Below are 27,351 nucleotides of genomic sequence, written 5' to 3'. Positions count from 1 at the left end.
TGCCCTCTCACACATCTTTATCTTTGTGTTAGAAAGCTCTAAGCAATTCAAAATTGCTCAGAAATTCAATCTCAGAAATCAAGTCCTCCAGTGACCCTAACATGGAGACAGAGTCCTTCTTCAAAATCAGAGACCTCTGCATAGACTCTATGAGTCCCTTGACTGAGCAAGCACCCCATTCCAGAGGTTCAGTCTAAGATGAAACTCCCCATGCCCATGTGGGGCTTGCCAGCTCAAATCAACAAGACCCTACCTCCTCACCATGTTTATAAGATGCTGCTCTACACCTAAAGTGCCTACTTTCAAGGTTCACAGACCTGAGTTTTAACCTTCCCCTAAACATTGTTAAATTTTAAAGTTTAATTATCTCTCTGCCAGCCTGTATGCATCTTTCCAATGCCTAAGATGAACACAGCACAAATACTACCCACAAATTCTGCTGAGATCTGTTCTGTCTATCTGCCCGAGCCAAGCAATTTTCAATTTTCTGAGGCATGTGGTATAGACCATTGCTTCTCAAACTAGAATATACAGACAAGTTATTCAAGGCTCTTTTTAAAATACAGATTGTGCTTCTGTAGGTCTGGGGTGAGGCCTGAGATTCTGCATTTCTACTAAGCTCTCAGGTGATGATCATGCTGCTTGTCCTCAGGTGATGTACTTGATGTATGGAGGTGCTATTCTAGCTGCTCACACTAGATTAGTTAAACCTCACAAACTTCTTTAGATGAGTTAACATTCAGCAAATATTCAACACACATTTAATGAGATACCCTGCTCCAGGCCCTGTGATAGTCATTAACTATAGAATGTTGATTAAGAGTCCTGCTCAGGTGACATTAGCTAGTATGAAAACTGTTATAACAGTGAATACAACATGGTGCTGACCTTCATGAGTGTTCATGCTCTTACAGCATCAGAGGTGAAGATATGAGGTTCAGAGATGCTAGTTAATCCACTCGATGTCACAGAGTTAGTGAAGGCAAAATGAGAACCAGAACCAAGATCTCTGACCCTGAGGGCTTTGTCTAGACAAGAATATGTAGAATATTTTGAAATAAGAATAGGCCTTACTTTGTAAGGGAGAGGTTGCAGCAGAAAGGTTTACTGGCCCAGAAATCAGTTTCTGAATTGCTCTCCATTGAAATAGTTTGAAATCACCTTGGGTAAGTCCCTTCACTTCTTTAGGCATTGGCGTTTTCATACGAAAAATGAAGGAGTTGTACAAAATGACTTTTGAGATTCCTTCCTGCTCTGATAAGTCATGATTCATGTCACAGGTTGTAACAGCTCTCAGGGCAATTGAGTCCTAGGGTGGAGAAGCTTGTGTTTATTTTGGGCAGCATCTCTTTATCCTTGGTGGACTTGAGGGTTCTTGTACCAAGAAGCAGAGTACCTAGTTTGCCTGATTCTCTGGATTTCCCCTTACAGGTGGCATTGTCTTGAACCCATCTTTCTATGGCATGCCTGGGCACACCCACACCATGATCCATGAGATCGGTCACAGCCTAGGCCTCTATCACGTCTTCCGAGGCATCTCAGAAATCCAGTCCTGCAGTGACCCCTGCATGGAGACAGAGCCCTCCTTCGAGACTGGAGACCTCTGCAATGATACCAACCCAGCCCCTAAACACAAGTCCTGCGGTGACCCAGGGCCAGGAAATGACACCTGTGGCTTTCATAGCTTCTTCAGCACTCCTTACAACAACTTCATGAGCTATGCAGGTAGGACCCTACACTCTGTAGGGTGAACAGGACTGGATGTCAGATGTGGGATCCAATCCTGGCTCGGGGGAGCCTTGAACGAGCTACTTACCTTTTCTAAGGATGGAAGGCCTAGCTCTGCCACTCATCCACCTAATGTCTTTGGGTCATTCTCTTTCCGGGTTTCACTTTTCTCAAGACAATGGAATTGTTGGACTTGCATCTCCATGATCCTTCCTAAATGTGCAGCACATTTTTCTAAGCTCGTGGTTGTTGAACTTTTTTTATTTAACCCATGTGTCCCTTAGATAAGCATAAAACTCTCACATTCTCTGTTATTATGTTTTACAAGAACAATAAGATTGCTTTGCATTTTGCAAAGAGAAAATCATGACATGAGATTGGGTATGATTTTTTTTTTCCTAACTGCGTATATCTCATCATAGTCCATTTGTGTACCACTAGTAGCAGTGTTAGGAGCATTAGGGGATACCCTACACTTCCCTTTAGCACAAGATACATCAAGGCCTTTGAGCCCTTTTAGCACCTTTGGCAAATTAGAACAAGACACGCCTTCCTCAGGGCTGTCATAGCCCTTACCACTGCACCTTCAGCTAAGAGTTTTTGTGTTTGTCACAAGGCACACAATTGCACATGGCAGGCCAGCATCAAATTCTGTTATCATACTCAACTTGGTGTCTCTTTCCCCGCTAGAGCAAGCAAATTCTATCAATGCAAAGATTGCATCTAATACATCATTCTATTCTCAGAAGTTAGCACAGGTGCCAGTGCTTAATAAATGTTTGTTAGGAAAGGAAGAAGTAAAGAAAGAAAGGGAGGAGAGAGGGAGAGTTGGAGGGAAGGAGGAAAATGAATAAATTCTCTTATAACGGGTATATAAAATTTATTATTTTCAAAAGCAATATTTCTACTCATGTAACAAAATATTGTCCAGAAAGGCCTTTAATATGCTCTCTCTCATTTAATTCTCACAACAAATGTGTAGAGTTAGAACTATCCCCACTCTGCAGATGGCAGCATTGAAGTTCACTGAAGTCATTTGCACCAAGTCACATATCTGCCTCCAAGTATTTTTCTCTTTTACTCTTGTATTTCTTCTAAAGACAGCTAGCTGATGGTTGAGTGGGGAAACTGAGCAACTTGGGTAGCTTTTACACTCTATTCCACAGAGATGCTTCAGGGCACTGCCCTGGTGGCTATATGAGTAGGGCTTTAGGCTCTCTTTCCTGCTGGAGCCAGGGAAAGCACACCCTCTTTCTGACTATTTTACATTTCTGTTGAGGTTTTGCCTCATTGCATTTGAAGAGAGGAATTTGCTGCTGGAATGCAAAGGGTTCGGTGATCCCCAGTGGTTCTTTCTGCTTGTCCATTTGGGCTGATGACCCCTGGGGGCCTCTCCAGTATAAGGTTCATACAGTCCAAATCTAAATTAAAGTGTCAATAACCCACCTCTGGTACAATTAAGAGTCTTAGATTTGAGCGCTCAAAAAAGACCAGGGTGCTGGGTATTTCCTGAAAAGCAGATTCCCACTGGGCTCCCATTCCCAGCCAAGCTGACACCCCACATCCGGTGCCCCATCCCCTCATACAACACTGCTTACGTTCCATTTCTGTAGCACCTTTTCTTGGCCAGCTCAACGCATATGCAAAATAAACAATAACATAAGTTTGGAAGTTTGCCGGCCTCTTAGGGGCTAGGAGCTGCCACTAGCTACCAGACCCCCATAAACTAAATCTTTCTTTGTTCCCCTTTGTACAGATCTAAAGGGTGATTGATTTACTGTTTTTTTTAAAGGAACCCCTCAGCTCAGTGACCCATTAACAGCAGAACTAATTCACTGAGCTACGATAACAAACTTACACCCACAAAAGCATATTCAAGGCGACCACGAGCTTTGAAATGTTTGTTTTCCTTAGGATTTCTGATAGATGAGGTGACAAAAGCAGCTGGATGAAATTCAAAATGCAGAACAGGACTGGGTTCTCAGGGCTGTGGAGAGCCACCATGAGAGCTCTCTCCATCAAGACAATTGGGTGAAGACATTGCTGGGTCAACTTCTTCTTGTTGCTTTATCTTCCTGGGTGCTTCTTCCTCAGGCCTGATCACTGGTAGGGAAAAGGTTTGTGGCCCGGCACTGCCAACAGAACTTTCTGTGAAGATAGACATAGTTTGTATCTGTTCTGGCCAGTATGGTAGCCAATACCTGTACTACCCGTGTGGTAATTGAATGATTGAAATACAACTAGTGTGACTAATGACCTGAATTATCAATCTTATTTTAACTAATTTAAATCAGAATAGCCACACGTGGCTGGTGGCTACCATATTGCTTAGCTCAGGCCTGCAGTAATTCTTGAGTACGTGTGATATGCCAGACACTGTATGAAACTTTTCATAGGCTTTTCGCATTGAATCCCCAAAGTAGACCAAGGAGTGCACAAGTTTTACAGATGCAGAAAATGTGGTTCAGATAGCATAAGTATCTTGCCCAGCATCACAAAGATAAAACAAGGCAAAGGTGAAACCTAAACCCAAGTGTTTCTTACTGCAGAACTTGTGTTATTAACTAGTAGGTATCTGCCTCATTTTCTGGTTCTGGGGAAGGTTGAGAGGGCCCCAAATGCTCAGATCAAGCAGGCACCAGGCAGGTTATGGGGGGAAGCCTAATTCAGTAGGCAGGCTGGACAGAGCTCCAGAGGAGTATAGTTACGTAGAATTCTTGGGTAACTCTTGGAAACCTCAGCAGATAAAAGAGCAGCAGACTCAGTTCCACTTTCTGGAGATAATAAGCTATAAGAGTTCCTGGAGGAGGACACTCTGGTCCTCAAAAGTGCAGGAAGCCAGGCTTTCTCTAGCCTACAGGAGCAAGTGTCTTGTCCCCATCTTTCTGTGTGTCATGGCTTCTTAATATGCACACATAGATTGACCCAGCAATTCCACTTTTAAGTAATATATCCAAAGCAAATAAATCAATTGGTATGCTTGAAGATTTAACTGTAAGAATGTTCTTAATGATATTTGTTTCCTAAATATTTATTAGGCCTTTACTATATGCCAGGTATAGAAAAAAAAATGTGTGAATAATTAGAAACTGCTTACGAGCCCAAAGATAATGGATTGCTGAAGTGAACTGCAAGGTATTCATGTGATAGAACATTATAGGGCCACTAAAGATGACAGAGAAGACGGCTGAAGGACATGAACAGAAGTGGAGTAACATGGTGGTTCAGAGCATGAAATTTGGAGTGAGGAGACCAAAGTTGAATGTTCCATGCCCAGCTTTGATCTTCAGCGGTTTACTTGTCCTCTCTGAGCCTCAGTTATTTTGTTAATACCATTGATAAGGATGCTTGCCTTGCCTGATTGTAGGTGTAACGGTACAAGTGAAGCCCTTAGGACTGTTGTTGTTCTAAATGCCGATCAATGATAGACTGGATAAAGAAAATGTGGTACCTATATACCATGGAATACTATGCAGCCATAAAAAAGAATGAGATTATATCTTTTTCAGGGACATGGATGGAGCTGGAAGCCATTGTCCTTAGCAAACTAACACAAGAACAGAAAACCAAACACCACATATTCTCACTTATAAGTGGGGGCTCAATGATGAGAATACATGGACACATAGAGGGGAACAACACACACTGGGGTCTATTGAAGTGTGGAGGAGGGAGAGGATCAGGAAAAATTACTAATGGGTACTGGCCTTAATACTTGGGTGATGAAGTAATCTATAAAACAAACTCCCATGATACAAGTTTACCTATGTAAGAAATCTGCACATGTACTCCTGAACTTAAAATGCAAGTTAAAAAAAAAAAAAAAAAAGAACTGTCCTTGGTATCATAATTAGTGCTCAATAAATAATGATTAGTAGGATTATTCATTGACTACTTAATGTGAAAAGGGTCAGAAAGCCATATATATTGTGTAAGACCTGTACATATGTATGTGATATGAATTACAGAAATTTACTGTAGATATTTACATCCATATACAAACAGATAACATATACATACATATACACACGTATACCCATATACCTTAGACATCAATTTTATTATATATAGGTAATGAGTTCAGGTAATATTTATTTTTTGTAACATTTTCGACATATTCCAAATATTCTACAGTGAATTTTTTAGTATAAATTTATTATCTACATTTATTATTATGACTATTATTACTATCGTTATTTTTAAAAACATCAAAAAGACAAGGAGTTTTACACAAGGCAACTTAGTTATCCATTCACTACACATTAGTTAGCTTGTTAAATGCTCTCATCAGCTTTATGAGACAGTTAACATCTTATTCCTCATTTTATGGTGGTTGAAAATGTGGTTGACAGGGGGTCAGCATTGTGCCCAAGGTCCTAAGTGGAGTGAAGGCATGGTGTTCATGTCCTGAACCTCCGTGCAGTGGGGCCTTTCAGCCACAGATGAACATTTATTCTTGAGAGCAAGCTTCAGTTAGCAAACCCAGGGTACTGTATCAACAGCATGGGGACTAGCATAGGCTTCCCAGTGCTGAACTCCCAAAGTTCTTTCTGCTTTGGGACAAGATGCAGACAGAAGAACAAGATGAGCTGGCCAGTCCTGCAGACCAGAAGAAGTGGCCACAGATTTCAAGAGGGGAGGCATTGCGGGGACGGAAACCAAGTGTGGCCAACTCTAGACATTAGCTAATTGAGACAGAGTTTTTGTGATAAATGAAAACCCTTTGGTACCTCTCCCAAGATTTTGATAGCTGCTAAGTCTCCAAGTAATGTACCTTGGGATAGATTTTGACTTCAGCTTTTCTTTTTTTTTCTTTTGAGGCGGAATCTTACTCTGTCACCCAGGCTGGAGTGCAGTGGCATAATCTCAGTTCACTGCAACCTCCGCCTCCCAGGTTCAAGTGATTCTCCTGCCTCAGCCTCCTGAGTAGCTGGGATTACAGGCATGCACCACTACGCCCGGCTAATTTTTGTGTTTTTAGTGGAGACGGGGTTTCACCATGTTGGTCAGGCTGGTCTCGAACTCCTGACCTTGTGATCTGCCCGCCTTGGCCTCCCAAAGTGCAAGGATTACAGAAGAGAGCCACTGTGCCCAGCCTCAACTTCAGCTTTAAAGTTCAAATACATTCCTGTCTCCCTACTAGGTTCCATCACCTATCCATTTTTTCAAACTTTTTTTTCATAGACAAATGTGAAAATGGTTCCTTTTTAAGTTATAAAAGAAAAATATACTTTTCTGTTGTGGGGGAAGCAAGTAAAGTAGATATTTATACAGGAAAAAAACCTACTGTTTTTCAGCTCGTTCATCTTGATAAATGCTTTTTGTGCTCTTGCTCATTGAATTCTCACAACTTCATGGTTTGGAGTTTATTTAAATGCCCCCAGTTTATGCACGAGGGAACTGAGTCTTAAAGTTATCTCATTTTTTGGTCATGCCTGATTAGTATTCTGTTCTATGTCTGTGCCTTAAAGTACACAGCCATTTCCCTGTAAATGAACAGATGTGCTATTTGTAATATTTTCACCATTATAAATTATGCTTCAAGAAACATCTTTGTATGTCTATTTTACCCATGTTTATCCCAGAGTATCTATCTTTTGAATCCATAAATTCCTTATTGTTAGATCAAAGAGAATGCATATTTTATATCCTGAATTTTTTTCCTGCTTCCAGTTTTGTAACACTCACACATACATGAGTACACACAAGCATACACACACACCACATACACACTATTTCCAATTCCCGTTTACTAGCATTTATCATGGGACAGGCATTGCTCTTAGTACCCCACATCCCTGCACCTTGGCTGTGTTTTGAAATGAGCAATCGTGTTATCATCACTGTCTTCACTTCACAGATAGGGTAACTGAGGCATTGGGGGCAGAAAATCACTTGTCCATTTGACTCCAGATTCTATGTGCACTAATCTAGTCGCATGGCCATACTTCCCTTAGCCATCATGCCCTTTTCCTGCATCTAACCTATTCGGTGGCTTTTCCAAAGCTTTCGAGATGAAGTCAAAAGGTCATGTCAACGAAGAAAAAAGTGTCCAATTATCTGGCCCTTTTTGGACTGAAGACTCTTTCCTTGCAATAGGGAGCCATAGAATGTTTGGTATTCAGGAGTTACATGGTGGGATCTGGGTTTGAGAGAGATTTACTCAATTATTCACTATACTGTGTTTCTTAAGAGACACTGGGCTCTTCTGCTTCTCCTAATGTGTTAAAGACTTCCCTAGGGTGCTAGAAAGGAGATGGGAAAAAATTACTAAGGGGATTTAAGGCAGCTTCTGTACAGAACCTCCTTTACACCTCTGCCCCTTCCCTAAGCTGGATTCTCAAAGCCATGTCTAACTGTCCAGCACCTGCCCAAACGTATTTAATGTTTGTGTGATAAGAAGAAACCAGTATATGCTGCAGGATTCCCAGTAGCAGATTTATTTTAAGATTGCTACTCGGGAGGCTGAGACAGGAGAATGGCGTGAACCCGGGGGGGCGGAGCTTGCAGTGAGCTGAGATCTGGCCACTGCACTCCAGCTTGGGCGACAGAGCGAGACTCCGTCTCAAAAAAAAAAAAAAAAAAAAAAAAAAAGATTGCAAGAGCCTTGTGCTCCTCTATCTGGGGCCTAGCTGTGGGCTCCCTTACCAGGTGAACACCTCTGGGAAGTGGTGTTTTGGAAATTAAGCCAAAACAGTGCCTTGTCCTGCCCCTGGGGCAGTTGAATGAAACTGTTGGAGGGAGAAATGGGAAGCAAGCGTTCTCCCTCAGGGTCAGGTCTTAGGTCACACCCTGGAAAAGAGATTAGGATCAAAGGTCATTAGATCCAAAGACACCTGAGAGATTGTGTTCCAAGCTCCTTTAGCCTCAGACTCAACTCCCACTTATCAACCACCTGCAGGATTTTATATCCATACAATGTCTCATTTATGCTTGAAAAGAAGTTCTCATATTGATCAGAAGCACGGCCTTGAAGTCAGGACTGCCTGGGTTCAAATCCCAGATGTATCCCTAGCTTTGTGATTTTAAAATAGTTGTTTACCCTCTGTCAGCTTTAATATCCTCTTCTGTACGATAAGGAAAATAGTAATGCATACTCAGAAACTCGAGAGAAAGGAAGAGGTTTACCATGTCTAAAGCACAGTGGACCAATGGCAGCACTGAGTGGGAGATGTTACTACTCATATTTTCAGCATGCACACTACCCTGACTTGTTCCCAGGTCTGCCTGACTCCCTGGCCTGTGCTCTCTGCCTAGGGCACCATGCCTCTGTAGTCATGCAGCACTTTCTCCTGCAGCCCCTCTCCTTTCTTTTCCAATCTTAGCCATGCAATCTGATCAACCTCAACTATCTCCTTTAGAAGACTTCCTGGTCACCTGCCTGTCCCTGCCCCCACCCATGCTGTCTTCCTCCTTTATCAGTGATCAACATCATGGACTTTAGCAGCCTTGTAACAACCTTGACTCATACATTGGACTGGTCTTGACCCCATAACTAGACTGGTACCTCTTCATGGGCAGGAACTTTTAAAGTTTCATCTTTCCATGCCCTTGGGCACAGAGCAGAAATGTCGTAGACACTCAGAAGATTTGTTTGAAGGGCAATATCACCATATCAGTTAACAGTGAAATTAATAAATAAGTAGATGAAAGAATGTGAAGGAATGAGTTGGAACCAGAGTGCATCAATGAATGAATGAATGAGTGAGTGGATAAACAAGTGAATGAATGAATGAATGAGACATATTGAGTGGGGGTTGAGGGAGGGAAGGAGTAATGGAATTGTTGACTTAGTACCCAGTGAATCTGGGGGCCGTGGGAAATAGCTCATCTTGCCTGTGTCCTTTGCCATGACCTCCGGGCTGCTCTCTTCCCAGTCTCAGCCATAGTTTTTCAGTTCCATCCACTCTTCCCTCCCTCCTGTTCCCTCTCACCTGTCTCCAGAAGTGATGACTACACTAATTTGTTCACAGGTCATTAACTCTTGAGCGCTGGAAGAGGCCAGCCCTGAGTTGGCAAGGAACGACTTGGGTGCTGGCTCTCGGGCCGCCAGGAGCCATCATAACTCTCTCGTATGCCTGCCTGCCCTTGCAGCGTGATGCTTATCTCTCCCTCTGCCTGCTTGCAGATGACGACTGTACGGACTCCTTCACGCCCAATCAAGTCGCCAGAATGCACTGTTACCTGGACCTGGTCTACCAGAGCTGGCAGCCCTCCAGGAAACCGGCACCTGTTGCCCTCGCCCCCCAAGTTGTGGGCCACACAACGGACTCTGTGACACTGGAGTGGTTCCCACCTATAGATGGCCATTTCTTTGAAAGGTGAGTGTGCCCTGTGTAATGTTGATCCCTTTCTCTCTCTCCTGCCAAGAAGAGGGAAACTTGGAAGGGAAGCTGACTTGGAGAGGGATTTTTACTGCATTTCTTGTTCTTGTTCAGAAGGTATCTCCACCACCTAGCATGCTGTAAATTTGGGATCAGGGAATAAATAAATGGTTGTTAATAGAAATGAATAAATAATAATAAATATTTTTAAGTGAATGGGTACTTAGATTCACTTTGTTATTAGAAACTTGGAACCCTCTTTTGCTACAGACCTCCTCTGGGATGGAGGTACTAGTCTTGTCTCCATGAGCTCAGGAGTTGTGATTGCCTGGGCAAAAACGTTTATATTATATTATATTATATTATATTATATTATATTATATTATATTTTAATTAGATTATATCATATATATACTTATATATGGATATATATATGTGTGTATCACATTTGTATATAAGTACATATTTACATAAAAGAATACATATACAAGGCTGGGCACGGTGGCTCACGCCTGTAATTCTAGCACTTTGAGAAGCCAACACAGGCAGATCACGAGGTCAGGAGTTCGAGACCAGTCTGACCAACATGGTGAAACCCCGTCTCTACTAAAACACAAAAAGTAGCCAGGCGTAGTGGCGGGCACCTGTAATCCCAGTTACTCAGGAGGCTGAGGCAGGAGAATCGCTTGAACTCGGGAGGCAGAGGTTGCAGTGAGCCAAGACGGTACCACCACACCCCAGCCTGGGTAACAGAGTGAGACTCCGTCTCAAAAAAAAAAATAAAAAAATAGAATACATATACATATATAATATATAAACACAATTTTTGACAGTGCCAATTTTTTTTTTATTATTTTGTAGAACTAAAGGTAGCATTTTTATAAGACCAGGGAATGATAAACTGAGGCACAAGATACCTCTATTCTGCTGCCCTGACTGTTAATTAACCACATGGCCTTGAGCAAGTCGCTTTCTGTCTCTAAGCCTGATTCTCCCTTCCCTGAAAACTGGATCTAATGATACTACAGTGGCTTGAAGGTGGAGACCTGAATCAAATGGTCTCTTGTGATACTTTCCCCCATATAGACTCCTTGAGGAGCTCAAGCTCTAAGGGGACCAGATTTAAAAGGGTCATGAAAATAGACCAAGGTATTTCTATCTATTTTGGAATTTTGCCATAATTCAGGGAAGATTAGTGTATTACCTCTACGCCCAGCCCTTCTTTGGGATGCTTCATCTACTAATGGTGATATATTAGTGATGGTAAAAATAGTAACCATGCTAACAATTAGTTACTATTACTTTATTGTAGTTGCTGGGATCTATCAAGTGCTTACTATGTGAGGGATTCTCTACCAAATGCTTTACATATAGAATCTTATGTAATCTTTCTGGTAACCTTGTACAAAACAAATCATCTTCCTCATTTGCTAGATAAAAAGAGAACTGAAACTGAAAGAGGCTGAAAGGTGACCAGAGGGCCATAGAAAGTGGTAGGGACTGGGCTTCAGCTCCTGTTTTGTATTGTGTTATCTCAGACTCCTATGTGCTTTCATTAAGTTGTTTCAAAACTAGAATTGGAGAAAAGGCATTACACTGCCCCCCGCAAGAAAAAAAAAATAAAAGCCACAAAAAGAAGCAAGAAATTCTCATTTACAAGTGTATTTGTCTGCATTTGTGTGTGTGTCAAAGACATATTAGGCAAAGGACCTAAATAGACACTTCAAGACACACAAATGGCCAACAGCTATGTGGAAGAAATGCTCAACCTCACTAATCATCAGGAAAAGGCAAATTAAAACCACAAGAAGATATCACCACACCCCTGTTAGAATGGCTATTACCAAAAAGATGAAAGATAACAAGTGTTAGCCAGGGTATGGAGAAAAGGGACCACCTGAGCACTGGCAGTGGGAATGTAGGTTAATATAGCCATCACGGAAAATAGTATGGGGGTTCCTCAGAACATTCAAAATAGAACTGCCATATAATCCAGGAATCTCAATTCTGTGTATATATTTAAAGAAATTGAAATTAGTATGCCAAAGAGATTGCTACACTCCCATGTTCACTGTTCATTATTCACAATAGCTAAAATACAGAGTCAACCTAGGAGTCCATCATCAGATGAACAGGTAAAGAAAATGTGGTACACAGATGGTCTCCAATTTATGATAATTTGACTTCCACTTTTTTGTCTTCACAGTGACGAAAAAGCAATATGCATTCAGCATTTCTTTGAGTATTAAGATGGTATAAACCTATTTTAAGTTGAAAATATCGTAAATCAAAAGTGCGTTTTCAACTTACCGTATTTTCAACTTAAAATAGGTTTATTGAGTGAGTCCTAACCCCATTGTAAGTCAAGGAGCATCTGTATATACACAGTGGAATACTACTATTCAGCCTTAAAAGGGGGAGAATTCTGTCATTTTCAACAAAATGAATGAACCTGGAAGACATTATGCTAAGTGAAATAAGACAGGCACAGAAAGACAAATAACTGCATGATCTCACATATATGTGGAATCTAAAAAAATTGAATTCATAGGGGTAGAAAGTAGAATGGTGACCACCAGAGGCAGGTGGGGTGAGTGGGGAAAGGGACGATGTTGATCAAAGGGCATAAAGTTTCAGGTAGATGGGAGGAATAAGCTTTAGTGATCTGTTGCACAGAATGGTGACTCTAATAAATGATACTGCATTGTATATTTCAAATTTGTGAGAATAGATTTCAAATGTTTTTGCCAAAAAAAAATAAGTGTGAGAGATGATGGATTTGTTAATTTGCCCAATTTAATCACTCCACATTGTAAACTAATATCAAAACATCAAACTGTACTCCATAAATATATACACAATCATATGTCAATTAAAATAAAATTAGCTGGGTGTGGTGGCTCAAGCCTGTAATCCAAGCACTTTGGGAGGCCGAGACGGGCAGATCACGAGCTCAGGAGATCAAGACCATCCTGGCTAACACGGTGAAACCCCATCTCTACTAAAAAATACAAAAAATTAGCCGGGCGTGGTGACGGGCGCCTGTAGTCCCAGCTACTCGGGAGGCTGAGGCGGGAGAATGGCGTGAACCCAGGAGGCGGAGCTTGCAGTGAGCTGAGATCCAGCCACTGCACTGCAGCCTGGGCGACAGAGCAAGACTCCGTCTTAAAAAAAATAAAATACAATAAAATAAAACTAAATTTAAAAATTTTTGAAACATATTTGATCCCAGTACCACATAAAATGTGAGCACTGATTTTTCATCACATTACCATCAGTACCTGAGTCTAGAACCTTCTTTGGCAGCTGGCGAATGTGATCATCAGGGCAGGAAATGCACTTCCTACGCTCTCTGTAGAAACTCCCCTTCCCCTGCCCCAGCCATCCTCACTTGGAGCACAGAGCTGGGTTTGGGAAACCTCGTGTGACACTTCAGAGCTTTCCAGCAGCCCATAGATTTATTTATTTTTTCTGCGATGATGAGAAGTATCAGACTTTTGGTCAAGCCTTGGCCTCCATTCCACTTAAAAATGGAAGTTTTGTAAATGAAGCTTCCTGTGTATGTATTTAATTTATATTTCATAAAGCAGTTATTGTCCATTAAATAAATACCACCTGATTGTTGGAAACCTATTGGAGGGTTAATTGTTGTGTAATGAGATATGTCTCTATTACACAGTGTCCTCAGCTTCAATCAATATGTTTTTAATAACCTATAGTCAGTTGGTTCTTGAGGCTCATACAATCGCTATTCTGTTCAGTTTAAGATTTCATAACATAGTTATTATACGTTAAATTAAAACTGACATTTCCAAAACATATCTAATTAGGGTTAGCAGCTACGTTGACCATACTCTATGGCTAAAAGAAGTCAGTCCACAAGTTCAATAAATTGTTGTAAAGAAATAGAACTGTCTTTAATGTATATCACTCTCCCACACAGATGGAATTTATACTCATGCGAGTTGGCTTAGTAGAAAGTGTACAAGCTTTAATGTCAGGTCATCCATTTCCCATCCTCAGCTTTATCATTCCAGTCAATGGGACCTTGAGCAAAGCCATCTCACCTCTGATCCTCTGGGTCTTCTTCCATCAAAATGTGCTAATCATGCCCACGTCACCTAGCTTTTGTGAAGAATTCAGCAAGATAACTGTGAAATGCCAAGCACACATACTCTATGTTCAAGAAATATCAGCTCCCATTTTGTGCAACATTTTCCAGAGCTGTTTAGCTACTTGAAAATTCCCTTTCTCCGCAAAGCCTCTCGTATTTTCCACTACATCCATCAATGCCAACCTCTCGCCCCTGGCCATCCTCATGTCCTCCTGCTGTTCTCACATCTGTGGTCTAAGAGAATACAAGGGTTTCCCTTAAAAAAACATATTCAGATCCTCCCACAGCCTGTGTCCTCACACATGGGCAACTGAATAAATAATTCAAGGCCACCCCTGGTTTTCCTAACTCCTTTATTTTTATCTGCCTTGCAAACACGCGTTGACTGGGTGGTTTCAGTTATCTGACAATTGGCCATGGTATATTGGAAATAGTACTGGACTGAAAACCAGGAAACCTGGGTCTGAAGTCTTTGTGACCTCATCCATTCCCTCTGCCTTTGGCCTCAGTTTTCTGATCCGTAAGTCAAAGAAGTTCTGGCCTTTCTCAACCAAGGTTCCTCTTCTAAATTTTAAGACATGGAAAATGATTTAAGTAACTATTTCCTTGTTTCTCCCAAAGATGGTACATAATAAGTACTATTTTAGTTTCATAGGAGACAAGTTAATTCATTATATATAATGGATGCCTTGAAGAAACACTGTCCAATAAGATTTGCTGCAATCATGGAAATATTCTATATCAGCACTAAGATTACAGCCATTAGCCAACTGGGGCTTGAAATGTTACTGGTGTGACTGAAGAATCAAATGTCAAAATGTATTTATTTTTAATTAAATTAAATTTAAATAGCCACATAAGGCTAATAGCTGCCATAGTGGACAGCACATACTTAGAGCTTTAAGCTTTGATTTTCATGAAACCCAAGTAAGAAAGATGAGCTCTCCCAGCTTTGGTATCCTGCATGTCTATGATTTCATTGTACATGTTTGTGTATGTTCATGTGTAAATATAGGCACCCATGAAGACAAAATGAATGCAAAAGTTAGGAAACACATACAATTCCTAGATGTGTAGGACAGGACATCATACATATGCTTCAGCTGGATGATGATTTGTGCACTCATCAAAGTATTTATTGGGAGCCTGGGACGTATCAAGAATTCACTGAAACTCAGGTGGCTTTATGTGTATCACCCACAATAAAACATCTAAAGGATATAGAAAAGAGGAATGAATGACCATCAAGATCAGCATGGTTCCTGAATTCATCCCAGAACATTTGTAATCCCAGTGTCAATCTAAAGCCAGTCATGTGACTCAGAGCCACTGAGTGTGGATTGTTGTCATCCTAAGGGAACTCTGCCTTCATTAGCAGTGCTGAGGACGTCTCTCTCTGCACTCCTACTTTTCTGCATATGAGTATATTTGTATAATTGTTATTATTGCTACTCCGAGAGTAACTCATGTATTTAAAATATTGAGAAAATTTAGAAAACCAGAAAGAGTAATAATAGGGGGTGGGATCAATCATCCTATATTTCATTTCCCAGAAATTGCTGCTGATAATATTTTGTTTCATAAGGTTATTTGAACATTGAGATACTGCTGTAGATTTAGCTTTGGATGTGACTTTTTCATTTAATATTATAGCTTACACATTTTCCATGAAGTTGCATAATCTTTATAAATATTTCTGCAATAACTGCTTGCCATTCCATTAAGCATATTAACCATGGACTATTTAATGATTATCTTATCACTGAATATTAATATTAGTGTGCTTGCAAAATTTCCACCTACATATGGGTTCATATTTACAATGATAAGGTTGAGAACGCAAAACCTACAATTTGAAGGTCTGCACTAGGTTAGCCATGAGTATTAGCACATGCCTAAGTGACTGGTATCCATCCATCCATCCATCTATTCATCCATCCATCCATGCATCCATTCAACTGCTTATACTGACCAACATTATAAAATAAGTTGTGTGCTGTGCCGTGTGAGATAAACAGATAGTTATTAGATATTGACTTTGTCCTCAAGGACCTCACAATCTTTTGGGGGAAACTCTCTTGCATGTCGAAAAAAATGTCTTCACAGAGGAAATGATGTCCAAGGTGAACTTGAAGGAGGAGAAACATCAGCCAAGTGAAAAAAGTCTGCAGAGGGGATTTGGGTAACATGACACAACATGATAGGTAGGCACAGCTTATCGTGGAGAGAAACAAAGCTAGAGTGAAGTAGAGGATAGTATGAAAAAGGATTGAATACCACATCACAGGGCATTAGGGGATACAATCACAGAAAGAAGTAAGCAGGGGCATGACCTGTTCATCTTGAGGTTTGGGGATGATCTCCTGTCAGCTGTGTGGAGGAGGAACAGGGAGAAACCACACACTGTGATGCTTACAAGCACAAGGTTCCTGACTGTGTGAGCCCAGAGGCATAGTGAATGTCTCTGTAAGGGGAAAGCCATAAGGCTTCAGACCTGGCTTCTCCCTTGCATCCTTTCAGGTAGCCAAAGCTCAGAGGTTCTTCCAGGAATTATGACAGAGTTATCATCAGGACCATTGCACTTTGAGAAATAACGGGTTGTGCTGGGACATTTCTCAACATCTTCCCGAGATTTCATTTCCAGTCCCTCTGCAGAGGTCACTCAGATTTGCTGTTTTTGGTTCACAATAAGACAGGAGAAGAGGACTCATTCCTCTCCCTTCTCCACAACTGCCTCATAAACAGATGCCAAATCTGGAAAATGAGTAGGATCCCAGAGACTGCTATGGCCAAAGGAAGATTGAATCCAGATACACAAGACACAAGTTGGTAGGGGAAGCCATCGTAATATTCCACTTCTGGGACTGGTCCCACTGAGGGATTGGCTAGCCCCTTGGAAAGCTGCTAAAATGAATTAGATAGCATGGTAGAGAAACTGCTTTTGACTGTAAAATGGAGGAGTGACTCATCCATCCACAGAATGTCAAGGCTGGAAGGTTCTTTAGGCATCGTTTAATCCAGCCCTCTTATTTTCAGATGAAGGAACCATGCCCTCTTTGTATTTAATGCCTAAAACACAGGATGGTGTCTGGCACATAATAGGTACCTGATAAATATTGTAAAAGGAGTAAACTTTGAGAATGAAATGGAGCAAAAGGTTTTCTCGTAACTACATTGCAAATCCTCAGTGGAACTTTACATGCCTGATAAAATTAAAATTACCGCATGTGGTGAGTCTTCAGCCTGTTGACTTTGTGCTGCTAAAAATCAGAGAAATGTGTACATCATCAGAACAGAGGCCACTTAGGCCCAAACGAGGTTCTTGCTGGGCAATGGGGAAGCATTTCACTTATGGTTATTTCTAGAACCCTTGGCATATGTAGGGAGGAAAGGGGAAACACAGATATGCTGTGTCCTCTGCCCCATTGACTCTGGCCTAGTCCCATCAGTTGCTCATTCAACTGTTCCTAAGTCGGTGCATTTTCCCTCTTTCCTTGGCCTCCTAGAGAATTGGGATCAGCATGTGATCTTTGCCTGGAAGGGAGAATCCTGGTACAGTATGCTTTCAACGCCTCCTCCCCAATGCCCTGCGGTCCATCAGGACACTGGAGCCCTCGTGAAGCAGAAGGTAAGTCAGCCTTCTGGAAGCTCACTGACAGGTGGAGTGTGCAAAGAACAGCTCTTTCAATGTATATGGAGTAGTATGATTTTTATGGGTCTTTCTCATGTATCATTTCATTTGATTAACATTATCCTGCAAGGTTAGTAGTCAAGCGCTCATCCATTTGACAAATACTTTTTGAGCACCTGCACCATCCTAACATGTTCTCGTATTACAAATGAGGAAACAAAGACACTAAGATATTAAAGAGGCGCCCAAGGCCACACACCTGATACAAGCACAGTGTCTTGGGAGTATTTATATATCCTTCAGTCCCCAACTGCTTGTAGTTAGTTATAAACAAGGTCACTTTAGAGTCAATACAAATATTTTGGGGTTTCAAGGCATCAGTGGTCTTTGATTCTTCTTCTGTTATTTCTTAGACTACACAGAGCACTTTCACATGCATTGCAACTATTCCTTTTAATTTCTTCTATGTACCCTCTTTTTGAGATCTATTTACTTGTAAGACACTTAAAGGAAGTGCCTTATGATTGCCACTGTTACGGGTTCCACCCACTATCAGACTCTTCCCTGCTCAGGAGTGTCTCACCAGCTTCCCTAGGAACCAATGATCTCTGTGCTTTCTTACATCATTATTGAAATTAAGAGAAGAATACCTTTGCCAAATGCTTGTTGTCACTTGGCCTCAGAACCAGGCTGGCAGAGGCTCCATACTTTCCTCTTATTCTTTCATCTCCCCATCACTGGTCCTCAGGGATGTGCACATAGACCCTGCCCCCACCCAGTCCCTCTTGCTCCTCTGCAGGTCAGCTCATGCCAGCAGTCACTGAGCGAGGACACTATTACACCAGTGCATCAGAGGGAGCGGAATCAGTCTTCTCACTGAACACCAGTGAGAACTCCTCCGCTATCCTCTATATTTTTAGAAGGAAGGTTGAAAAGAAAAAGCCAGAGATAGAATAAAGCAAGGGGGAAGGATCAGAGAGGAAAGTGAAGTTGAAAAACGACGGCACCGCACTTTATTTTTTAAAGTAGCTTAAAATAAAAATGAGAGTCAAACTTGGGAAGTCTAAACAAATCCATCTGGAATGTAAAGCAAGAGGGATGTCTGGGAAAAGCCCTCAGTGCAGCCTCACAGAATCACAGGCTGTCAGACCTGAGAGGGACGCCTGGGGTCATCCAGCCCGGGCTCCCCCCAAGTGCAGGAATCCCCTCTAGGTGCATCCTCACTGAGGTTCCCTGGCGCCTGTTCAAGCTCCAGTTTTTTAGAAAGTTTTTGAATTCTGCAATTGTAATTTTTCCACCCAAACTGAACCCACTTTGGGTTGCCACGAAGAATGTGTCTCTGCCACCTGACAACATTTTGCATACTTGCATCTAGTGAACCCATCTCACTAGTGACCAACACAGGCACTGTATGCTGGGCACTGTCTTGGGCACATGGGCAAGGCAATGCTGAGTGTCTGCTAGGGAATTCAGATAAGTAAATGGCCAATTGCCATTCAATGTGAACAGGCTTATGGTAATAGAAGTACCAAGTGGTGCTGGGGGCCCTTAAGAAGAGGACTTCATTCTGAACTGGAGACTCAGTCTTCCCACGAAATATCACAACATCATTAACAAGGTGCATCTGAGAATGTGAAAGAGTTTGGTATGTTCACAGAGTGGCTGTTTTCTAAATCTAGTTCAGAGGCTTATGGGGTTCCTGGAAACTTTTATAGGGTGTCCTCAAAGTCAAAAGTATTTTCATAAAATTACGGATGACATCATTTGCTTTTTCCACTCTCATTCATTCCTGAGAGTCCAATGGAGCTATCTGATAAACACATGACATGTGATGTCATTTGTGCTCTGATAGCTAATGGAACACACTCTTATGTATTCTTGAATTTTCAAATGTCTTGGCTTTAGTTTACAATATGGAAACTACTAATAGATATAACCTGCATAAGCAAAAGTTCAGTAAGGCTGTAAGAGTTTAAGTAGGTTCGGAACATGCAAAACAAGGTGGAGGTGGCAGAGGTAAGACTCTAGGTGAGACGGATAATGGCCAGGTGAGGAAGGGTTTGGATTCACACCGAGGGCAGTGAGAAAACCACGTGCCTTAGGGAATGATATATGGTAAGACCTGGGTGTCGTAAAGATTGTTCAGGCTGCTGTGTGAAGAAGAGATCAAGAGAATTTGATTGCTGGAGGAAGAGAAACAGCAAGGTGGTTGTTGCCAAAATCCAGCTGAGGAATGATGGTGGGCTGGTGAGGTCGGTGGCTGTGAGAATGGAGAGAAGTTTATGGGGTTGGGAGGTACTTGGAAGGTAGAATTAGCAAGATTCTCCCCTGAGATGTCTCTGGCTAAAATTATCTTGCTTTGTTCTACCACTTGTTTGAATAAAATTATTTCCAGACATCTCCCCACACCTACATCCAACGCGACTATTAGTTGGTGAAGTTTGCTCCTAGTTTGTTCCTGACTTTCTTAAAGCATAATATGCAGAATGGAGTTCAACTGGAGGCACTGAGGTCTCTGCTTCCCTGAGCCAATTCGGAGCTCCAAGGAAACCCAGCAGCCCCGGGTTTTCCTCCTATGTAAATTTAGTACATGTGGGCCAGGAAAAGACACTGTTCTTTTTTTAGAGCATCCTATTACAGTCTATGTGATCCTTTTGGCTCAGACCCTTTTAATATCCTTGAAGAAATAAACTTTTCCATGAGCCAAACTCTGCAATTTATTTCTCAACTCATTCTCATCCTATTTATCTTTGCATGTTTAAGTTTTTGGACTTCCCAAACTAACTTAAAACACCCAAATTCATGAGCAATGCCAGACATATCTGTAGGATTGGGGAAAAAACATGGGGAGTGCAGGCGAGAGAAAGGAGGAGGATTGGATCATGTTCTCAGACCTACTATTGATGTACTCTGTGCCCTTGAGTGAGTCACATAGCTTCTCTGAAAATGGCATTGTATCCACAGAATGAAAAGTTGAACTATAATGTGTCCTTTCCAGCTCTAATATTCCATGGAGCTGTAACTTCTTTTCATATAATCCCATATTAACTAGCAGAAGACTCTTCATTTGACAAATCTTTATTGGAAATCTACTGCATTTCATTAACTTCATTTCAAAGAAGGTAAATACAGTCATAGAACTGCTTGCCTTTGTTCATAGACAGTGGTTGTGCTCCTACCTCTTGAGTAAAAACCGTATTTCATACATAAATATTTTTGAGATATTTGATGCCATGTTATATCTGTAGCCTATAAATTAGATAAATATAAATTTCTTGATCTGACTGACTCAAATCCCAGTTAAGATCACTTATGCAAGTATAAAATAGATCCCAAGTGTTGGGTTTTCCATGAGAGATTAGCACATGGCACTAACTGTTTTCATTTTTTCTCATTTGTGTGTTTTCTCTATTTTTCTGCCCAGAATATTTCAGGTGTGCTTAACTATTCACCTGGAAGAAAGCTTGGCAGCAAGTTTTTATAACTATATTTGTGTCAACAGCTGCAGCATGTATATACATAGATATATAATGGGTGCCTGTATGGCGTTTCACAAATGTAAATGTAGATCAGCATGAGTATGTATAAATATATATGTCTATACACATATATGACCTTATTTCTAGTGGACAACTTATATAAATATGTAATTTTTCATTTAATCACCATATATGCAAAAGAATATCTATTAATAATGAAGTAACAGGGGCTTTTGCACTTATTTCTCTTTTCTTCTTTATTCTTTTCTCCACTTCCACACTTCCTCCTCCCCTTTGCTTATCTCCTTCCTTCCCTTCTCTCTTTGTTTCTTTTCTTCAGCTCCTGTCCTCACCTTGCAACTGCATGTCCAATCAATCTCCCAGCTGTGTTCATTTTTCCTCCTTTGGAATTCTGACTTGCCATCTCCTTGCATGCTTTTTTGCAGTTCATGTATTGTCTGCATTAGTCCAATACTCTCCTAACTGGTCTCACAAGACTAAAAGCTCCCTGAGAACAAGAGATCATGTTGGCAAACTTATTCTCTTGGAGCCTAGCCTACCTCTGGACACACACCTGGCTCTGAATAGTTACTCTTTGAATGCACGGAATGAATGGGTGGATGGATGGATGGATGGATGGATGGATGGATGGATGGATAGATGGATAGATGGATGGATAGTGTCTGTGTCTCTAAACAGTGTTTTTTCTTTTCTTTACTTTCTTTCTTTCCTTTTTTTTTTTTTTTTTTGAGATGGAGTTTCACTCTTGTTGCCCAGGCTGGAGTGCAGTGGCGTGATCTCACCTCACTGCAACCTCTGCCTCACAGGTTCAAACGAGTCTCCTGCCTCAGCCTCCCGAGCAGCTGGGGTTACAGGCATGTGCCACCACACCCAGCTGATTTTGTATTTTTAATAGAGACAGAGTTTCACTACGTTGGTCAGGCTGGTCTCGAACTCCTGACCTCAAGTGATCTGCCCGCCTCAGCCTCTGAAACTGCTGGGATTACAGGTGTGAGCCACCACACCAGGCCAACAGTAATTTTCCTAAAAGGCAACTCTGATATCACTCAGTTGCTTAAAATTTCTCAGTAGCTCTTCATCTATTTCAGTTTAAAGTTCAGTTTCCTTAATGTGGTATACAAACCACTTCACAATCTTGATTCTACTTAGCTTACCAGCCTCAGCATTTGTGGCTCTACTATTGTACTCAAAACCATAGTAACCTTAACTGACACTCTCTCCCAACTGTTCTCATGCTTGGAATACCTCCTCTTACCAATATTTTCCTTGTTAATACCTCCCTACTTTCCAGGACAGCACTAATATATTTATGAGAATCTATTAATGATCTCATCCTATTCGAGGTTTGCAGCAACCCTGAGGTAGGTAACATTACAGTAGGTAACACAGTAAGAAACCCTATAACTGATATTTTAACCCAACTTTCATTCCTTCAAAGCCTGGCACACTGCCTGGACCAACAATATCATATTCTACTCCCTGCCAGGGAGTTTCTGAACCATCTGAGTCTCAGTTTCCTCTTCTGTAAAATGAATTTCATAAGACCTGCGTCACAGACTTAGTGCCAGCGTAAAAAGACCTGAGGCGTGTAATGTCCTTGGCACAGTGCCTGCACATTGAGGATGGGCAACTCGTGAAGGCTGGCACTATTAATGAGATTGCTGCTTTGGTTATGGTTACACTCAGTGCCTCTAGGGACTCTTTTTTACATCTAAGGGTTTGTCTCTAATAACCAGACAACCACAAGCTTTGCTAAGATTTCTACTCCTGTTTACTTGCTTGAGTATAACGACCAGACTCACCTTCCTGTCCTTTGGAAGCATTTGGTTCCTCTGTTGATTAACAAGAAACTAGGGAGGAAGGATGAGCCAGGCAGATTTGTCATCTTTGCTCTCCTGTGGCTTCCCACCACTGACAGTCATTTTCTCCAAGGAAGGGAGAAAGATTACTTTATCCCTTGCCAGTTGCAGGAGAAAGCTCATGGAGGGGTGGAATGTTCACCTGGCACCCACCATCAGGAAGCATGCCTTAATGTTCCATGCTGTAACTTTTAACTCGATGTTAACTGGATAGAAGGTCCTTCCTTTAACAAATATGTATTGAGCATCCACTATGTGAATTCTCTATGGACAGGCACACTGATTTAAGCAAAAGCTGCATGGCGTTAAGTGAAACAGTGCTCTTTAATAGAGACAAAATGACAATGATCTTACAGGATTTTGATGACAATCAGATGAGTTAACTAACGACTAGGAGATGTGTTTCATATACTGTAATGTGCTGCCTTCAATGAAGTTGACTGAATGAATAAGTGATACATGTGTGTCAACATCCCACAAAGTTAAGAGAGTCAGGAACTCAGTGGGTTGGAAAGTAGACAAGAAGAAAGGCTTCAGCTAGGTGGGGAGTCCTACTTGTGTTTTTCCCCTAAACTACAGGTTGCTTTGAGCCAGCAGTTGCTGCAAATAATGAGTGAAACTAGCCAAGGAGAGATAGAGGAAATCTTGTAATTTAATCCATCTTTTCTTGCTCTGATGCATTATATCTAAGAAGCCTCTGTGTATTTTCTCACCCCTCCTTCTCTTTTCCTCTTCTCTTCTCCATCTCTACTTGGTGGCTTCTCTCTTTTCTTGGCTAAGCAGAGGCAAGGAGGTTAGAGGCATTTACAGCCTTCACTGGCATAGTTTTTTCACTCCAAATAACTTTCTAGTGTTGACATTATAGTGATTCCTGTTACCCTGAAACATTACCACAAAGCATTTTTAAGCAAAGATTTTTTTTTTTTTTTCTTATTTGCTTCAGAAATGTCCAGGGTCACCACCACCCTCCCAACAAACTACTGATGCTGAAGAAAAAAAGAATGTGGCTAGGTGGGCATGGGGACACATGCCTATATTCCAGCTACTCAGGAGGCTGAGGCAGGGGGATTGGAGCCTGCAATGAGCTACGATCAGACCATTCCACTGCAGCCTGGGCACTCTGTCTCTTAATTTTTTTTTAAGGTGTCTAGTTGAACAACTTGAGGTCCTTCATCTTACCATCTGGTCTGTCTCTCTCATGAGGCTCCCTTAAACAAATTAGAGCCAGTCACTACATTGAGTCCTGGTTCTTTTTCTCAGTAGTGCAAGGAAGAGCTCTCTGGGAGTCTAGATGTGATCTCAGCAGAGAAAAATTCAGAAGTAGCTGCAGGCTGAGATCAGTGGGGACGAGGCATCATCTCCCTAGGGAAAGAGGAGAAGAATCTCTCCTTCTTTCTGCCTGCTCCTCACCCAACCCTCCCCTTCCTGAGTCAGACAGAACAGAGTGCAGAGAAGCTCAGTGGTATGGAATGACCACATGTAGAGAAGGGGAGGAGGAGAGATAAGAGGGCTCCAAGGCTGCCTTCCAGCTCTGTTGTTCATGGTTCTAGACAGTTTCCTCCCAGGTCCTCAGTCTGCAGGGTGGATGCTATTTATGCTTACATATTCTTTGCTGGTCAGGGGGTGGGGTTAGGATTTCTGTCATTCCAAGTAGGTTTTACCAATGGCAGTAACACCACAAGATTCTAATTTATTCTAGAATTCCCTGCATCCAGTAGGGACAAGAACAAAGAATGCAGATTCCAAAATGAAACAAAACTTGGTTCCAATGCTGACCTTTACACTTCAAGTTGTATGAACCTGATCGATTCACTCTATATTTGGAGACTTTACTTCTTTTCATCTTAGGCAGCACAGCCTCCTAAGTGGAAGATGAGGAAGGAAAGTTTGAACATTGACTCAGTAATGAGATGAAAGCAGTTTGACTGAATGTCTGGTGATTCCTCTGAAATCTGTATTGCAGGGGTGGGGATGAGATGGATACTGTGTGTATAGCAGATTCACCAAGACACCAAGAACCTTCCTCTCCTTTTCCCCTCTGTCTAAGTTCTAGTCAGGCCGGTTTCTCCTGGGGTCCACAGGAAACTCTAAGGATCAGAATAAAGCTCTTTCTTCAAGAACTCATTCCCTCATCTCTTCTGCGTAGGTCATCCTGATGTTGAACAGCCCTGTAAGTCCAGTGTCCGCACCTGGAGCCCAAATTCAGCTGTCAACCCACACACAGTTCCTCCAGCCTGCCCTGAGCCTCAAGGCTGCTACCTCGAGCTGGAATTCCTCTACCCGTTGGTCCCTGAGTCTCTGACCGTTTGGGTGACCTTTGTCTCCACTGACTGGGACTCCAGTGGAGCTGTCAATGACATCAAACTGTTGACTATCAGTGGGAAGAACATCTCCCTGGGTCCTCAGAATGTCTTCTGTGACATCCCACTGACCATCAGGCTCCGGGACGTGGGCGAGGAGGTGTACGGCATCCAGATCTACACGCTGGACGAGCACCTAGAGATCGATGCTGCCATGTTGACCTCCACTGCAGATACCCCACTCTGTCTACGGTGTAAGCCCCTGCAGTATAAGGTGGTCCGGGACCCTCCTCTCCAGGTGGATGTGGCCTCCATCCTACATCTCAATAGGAAATTCATAGACATGTAAGTGCACTCTCTGAATAGGGAGTTTATCAAGTGGGTGGGTTGTGGAGGAACGTGAGGCAGGTCAGAGAGGCCTGGACAGGAAAGGGAAGGTTCATCACAGCCAAAACTCATTCTATGGATTGTAACCCATCATTGGGTATAGATTTGTCTTAACATGGCAGAGTTGATATCATGGGAAGAGCAATGGGAAAGGGACCACTAGACCTGGATTTAGTGACAAATCTGATGTATGACCTTAAGCCTCATAAGCCTTTCTTAATTTTAGTCATTCCAATAGTAAATGAAGGAGGTTGGATGAGAGTAGCAGTGAGAAAATCATTTATTACTAATGAAATTAGAAGAACTGAAGTTTGCGAATGATTTTCTTTTTATGTTAAATTGAAGACAATTTATGCATTTTGATTGCTTTTTCAGTGGGCGAATTGGGGGTGAAGTTATAGTAGATTGACTGGGGGTTGGGCACAGTCCTAGGTATTTGCACAAAAATTATGCTGGAAAGTGAACATCAACATCAACAGCGTTTGTTTTTGTCTTATTTCCTGAGGCAGAACAGTGGTTCAAATCCACTTAATCCTTAAGGCCTTTGCAGCTTTAGGTTTCCGTCACTGTTTTTGGATGCTCACTGCTCTTATGTGAAGTAGTACTTGTCTTTCATACTCACCTCTCAGCCAGGGAGGTGGCTCACACCTGTTATCCCAGCACTTTGGGAAGCCGAGGCAGGCGGGTCACCTGAGGTCAGGAGTTTAATACCAGCCTGGCTAACATGGTGAAACCCTGTCTCTACTAATAATACAAAAAAATTAGCTGGGTGTGGTGATGTATGCCTGTAATCCCAGCTACTTGGGAAGCTGAGGCAGAAGAATCGCTTGAATCCAGGAGGCAGAGGTTGCAGTGAGCCGAGATCACGCCATTGCACTCCAGCCTGGGCAACAAGAGTGAAACTCCATCTCAAAAAAAAAAAAAAAAAAAAAAAAAAAAAATTACTCACTTCTCAAGCCACCTCTCTATTACTTCTTCCCCAAACATCCTCAGAATTTCTGTCTTAGGAGGAAGACCATCTTATAATGAAGCCATTGGTGCTTTTCCTGTGTACTAGAAAATGGGCTAAGGTCTTTGCATCTTTTACTCATTCCATCCTCTCCACAACCACAGCCGTACTATTCTTATTTTACAAAGAAGAAAACTGGGGCTTAGAGATGTGAAGTCACTCGTCCAAGATCACACAGTTAGGAAGTTGTGAAGGTAATGATTGGAATTTCGTTCTGACTCCTAAGCCAGTGCACTCAACTGGTGCTCAATTAAAGATATGATTCCAACTTCTGTTTCAATCTACAAAAAGGATAGAGTCTTCGCCATCTAATTTGGGTGTCAATGGTTTCTATAGGCCTTTTGTGGCTCTTTATTTGGTTCTAAAATAATGTAAGACAGTCTCCGCTCTGTCTACTTGAAAATATTCACTAAGCCAATCATTAATGGAAACCAAGTTCTAGAGGAAACTTTTAATCTTTTTAAAGGGCAGAACCACTTTCAAACACTTTACCAGCACT

At 41.8% G+C, this 27,351-nt stretch overlaps 1 protein-coding gene across 2 annotated transcripts in view; it reads left to right on the top strand.

Moving 5' to 3' along the window:
* PAPPA (pappalysin 1) overlaps positions 1 to 27,351 on the top strand; it is a 250,880-nt gene that overhangs the window by 56,530 nt on the left and 166,999 nt on the right. For both annotated transcript variants that reach the window (XR_004053931.1, XM_030919309.1), the window contains exons 4-7: positions 1,432 to 1,725; positions 9,857 to 10,049; positions 17,673 to 17,794; positions 25,303 to 25,801. Coding sequence is in view for 1 of the 2 variants with exons in the window: in XM_030919309.1 (XP_030775169.1) it covers positions 1,432 to 1,725; positions 9,857 to 10,049; positions 17,673 to 17,794; positions 25,303 to 25,801 (1,108 nt within the window). In the remaining variant the exon portion in view is untranslated. The remainder of the gene's footprint in view (positions 1 to 1,431; positions 1,726 to 9,856; positions 10,050 to 17,672; positions 17,795 to 25,302; positions 25,802 to 27,351) is intronic.

Source organism: Rhinopithecus roxellana, chromosome 16, assembly GCF_007565055.1.
Source record: "Rhinopithecus roxellana isolate Shanxi Qingling chromosome 16, ASM756505v1, whole genome shotgun sequence".
NCBI classification, from domain to species: Eukaryota; Metazoa; Chordata; class Mammalia; order Primates; family Cercopithecidae; genus Rhinopithecus; species Rhinopithecus roxellana.
The sequence above is the reverse complement of the archived record's forward strand: the minus strand, read 5'-3'. Positions and strand labels throughout refer to the sequence as shown.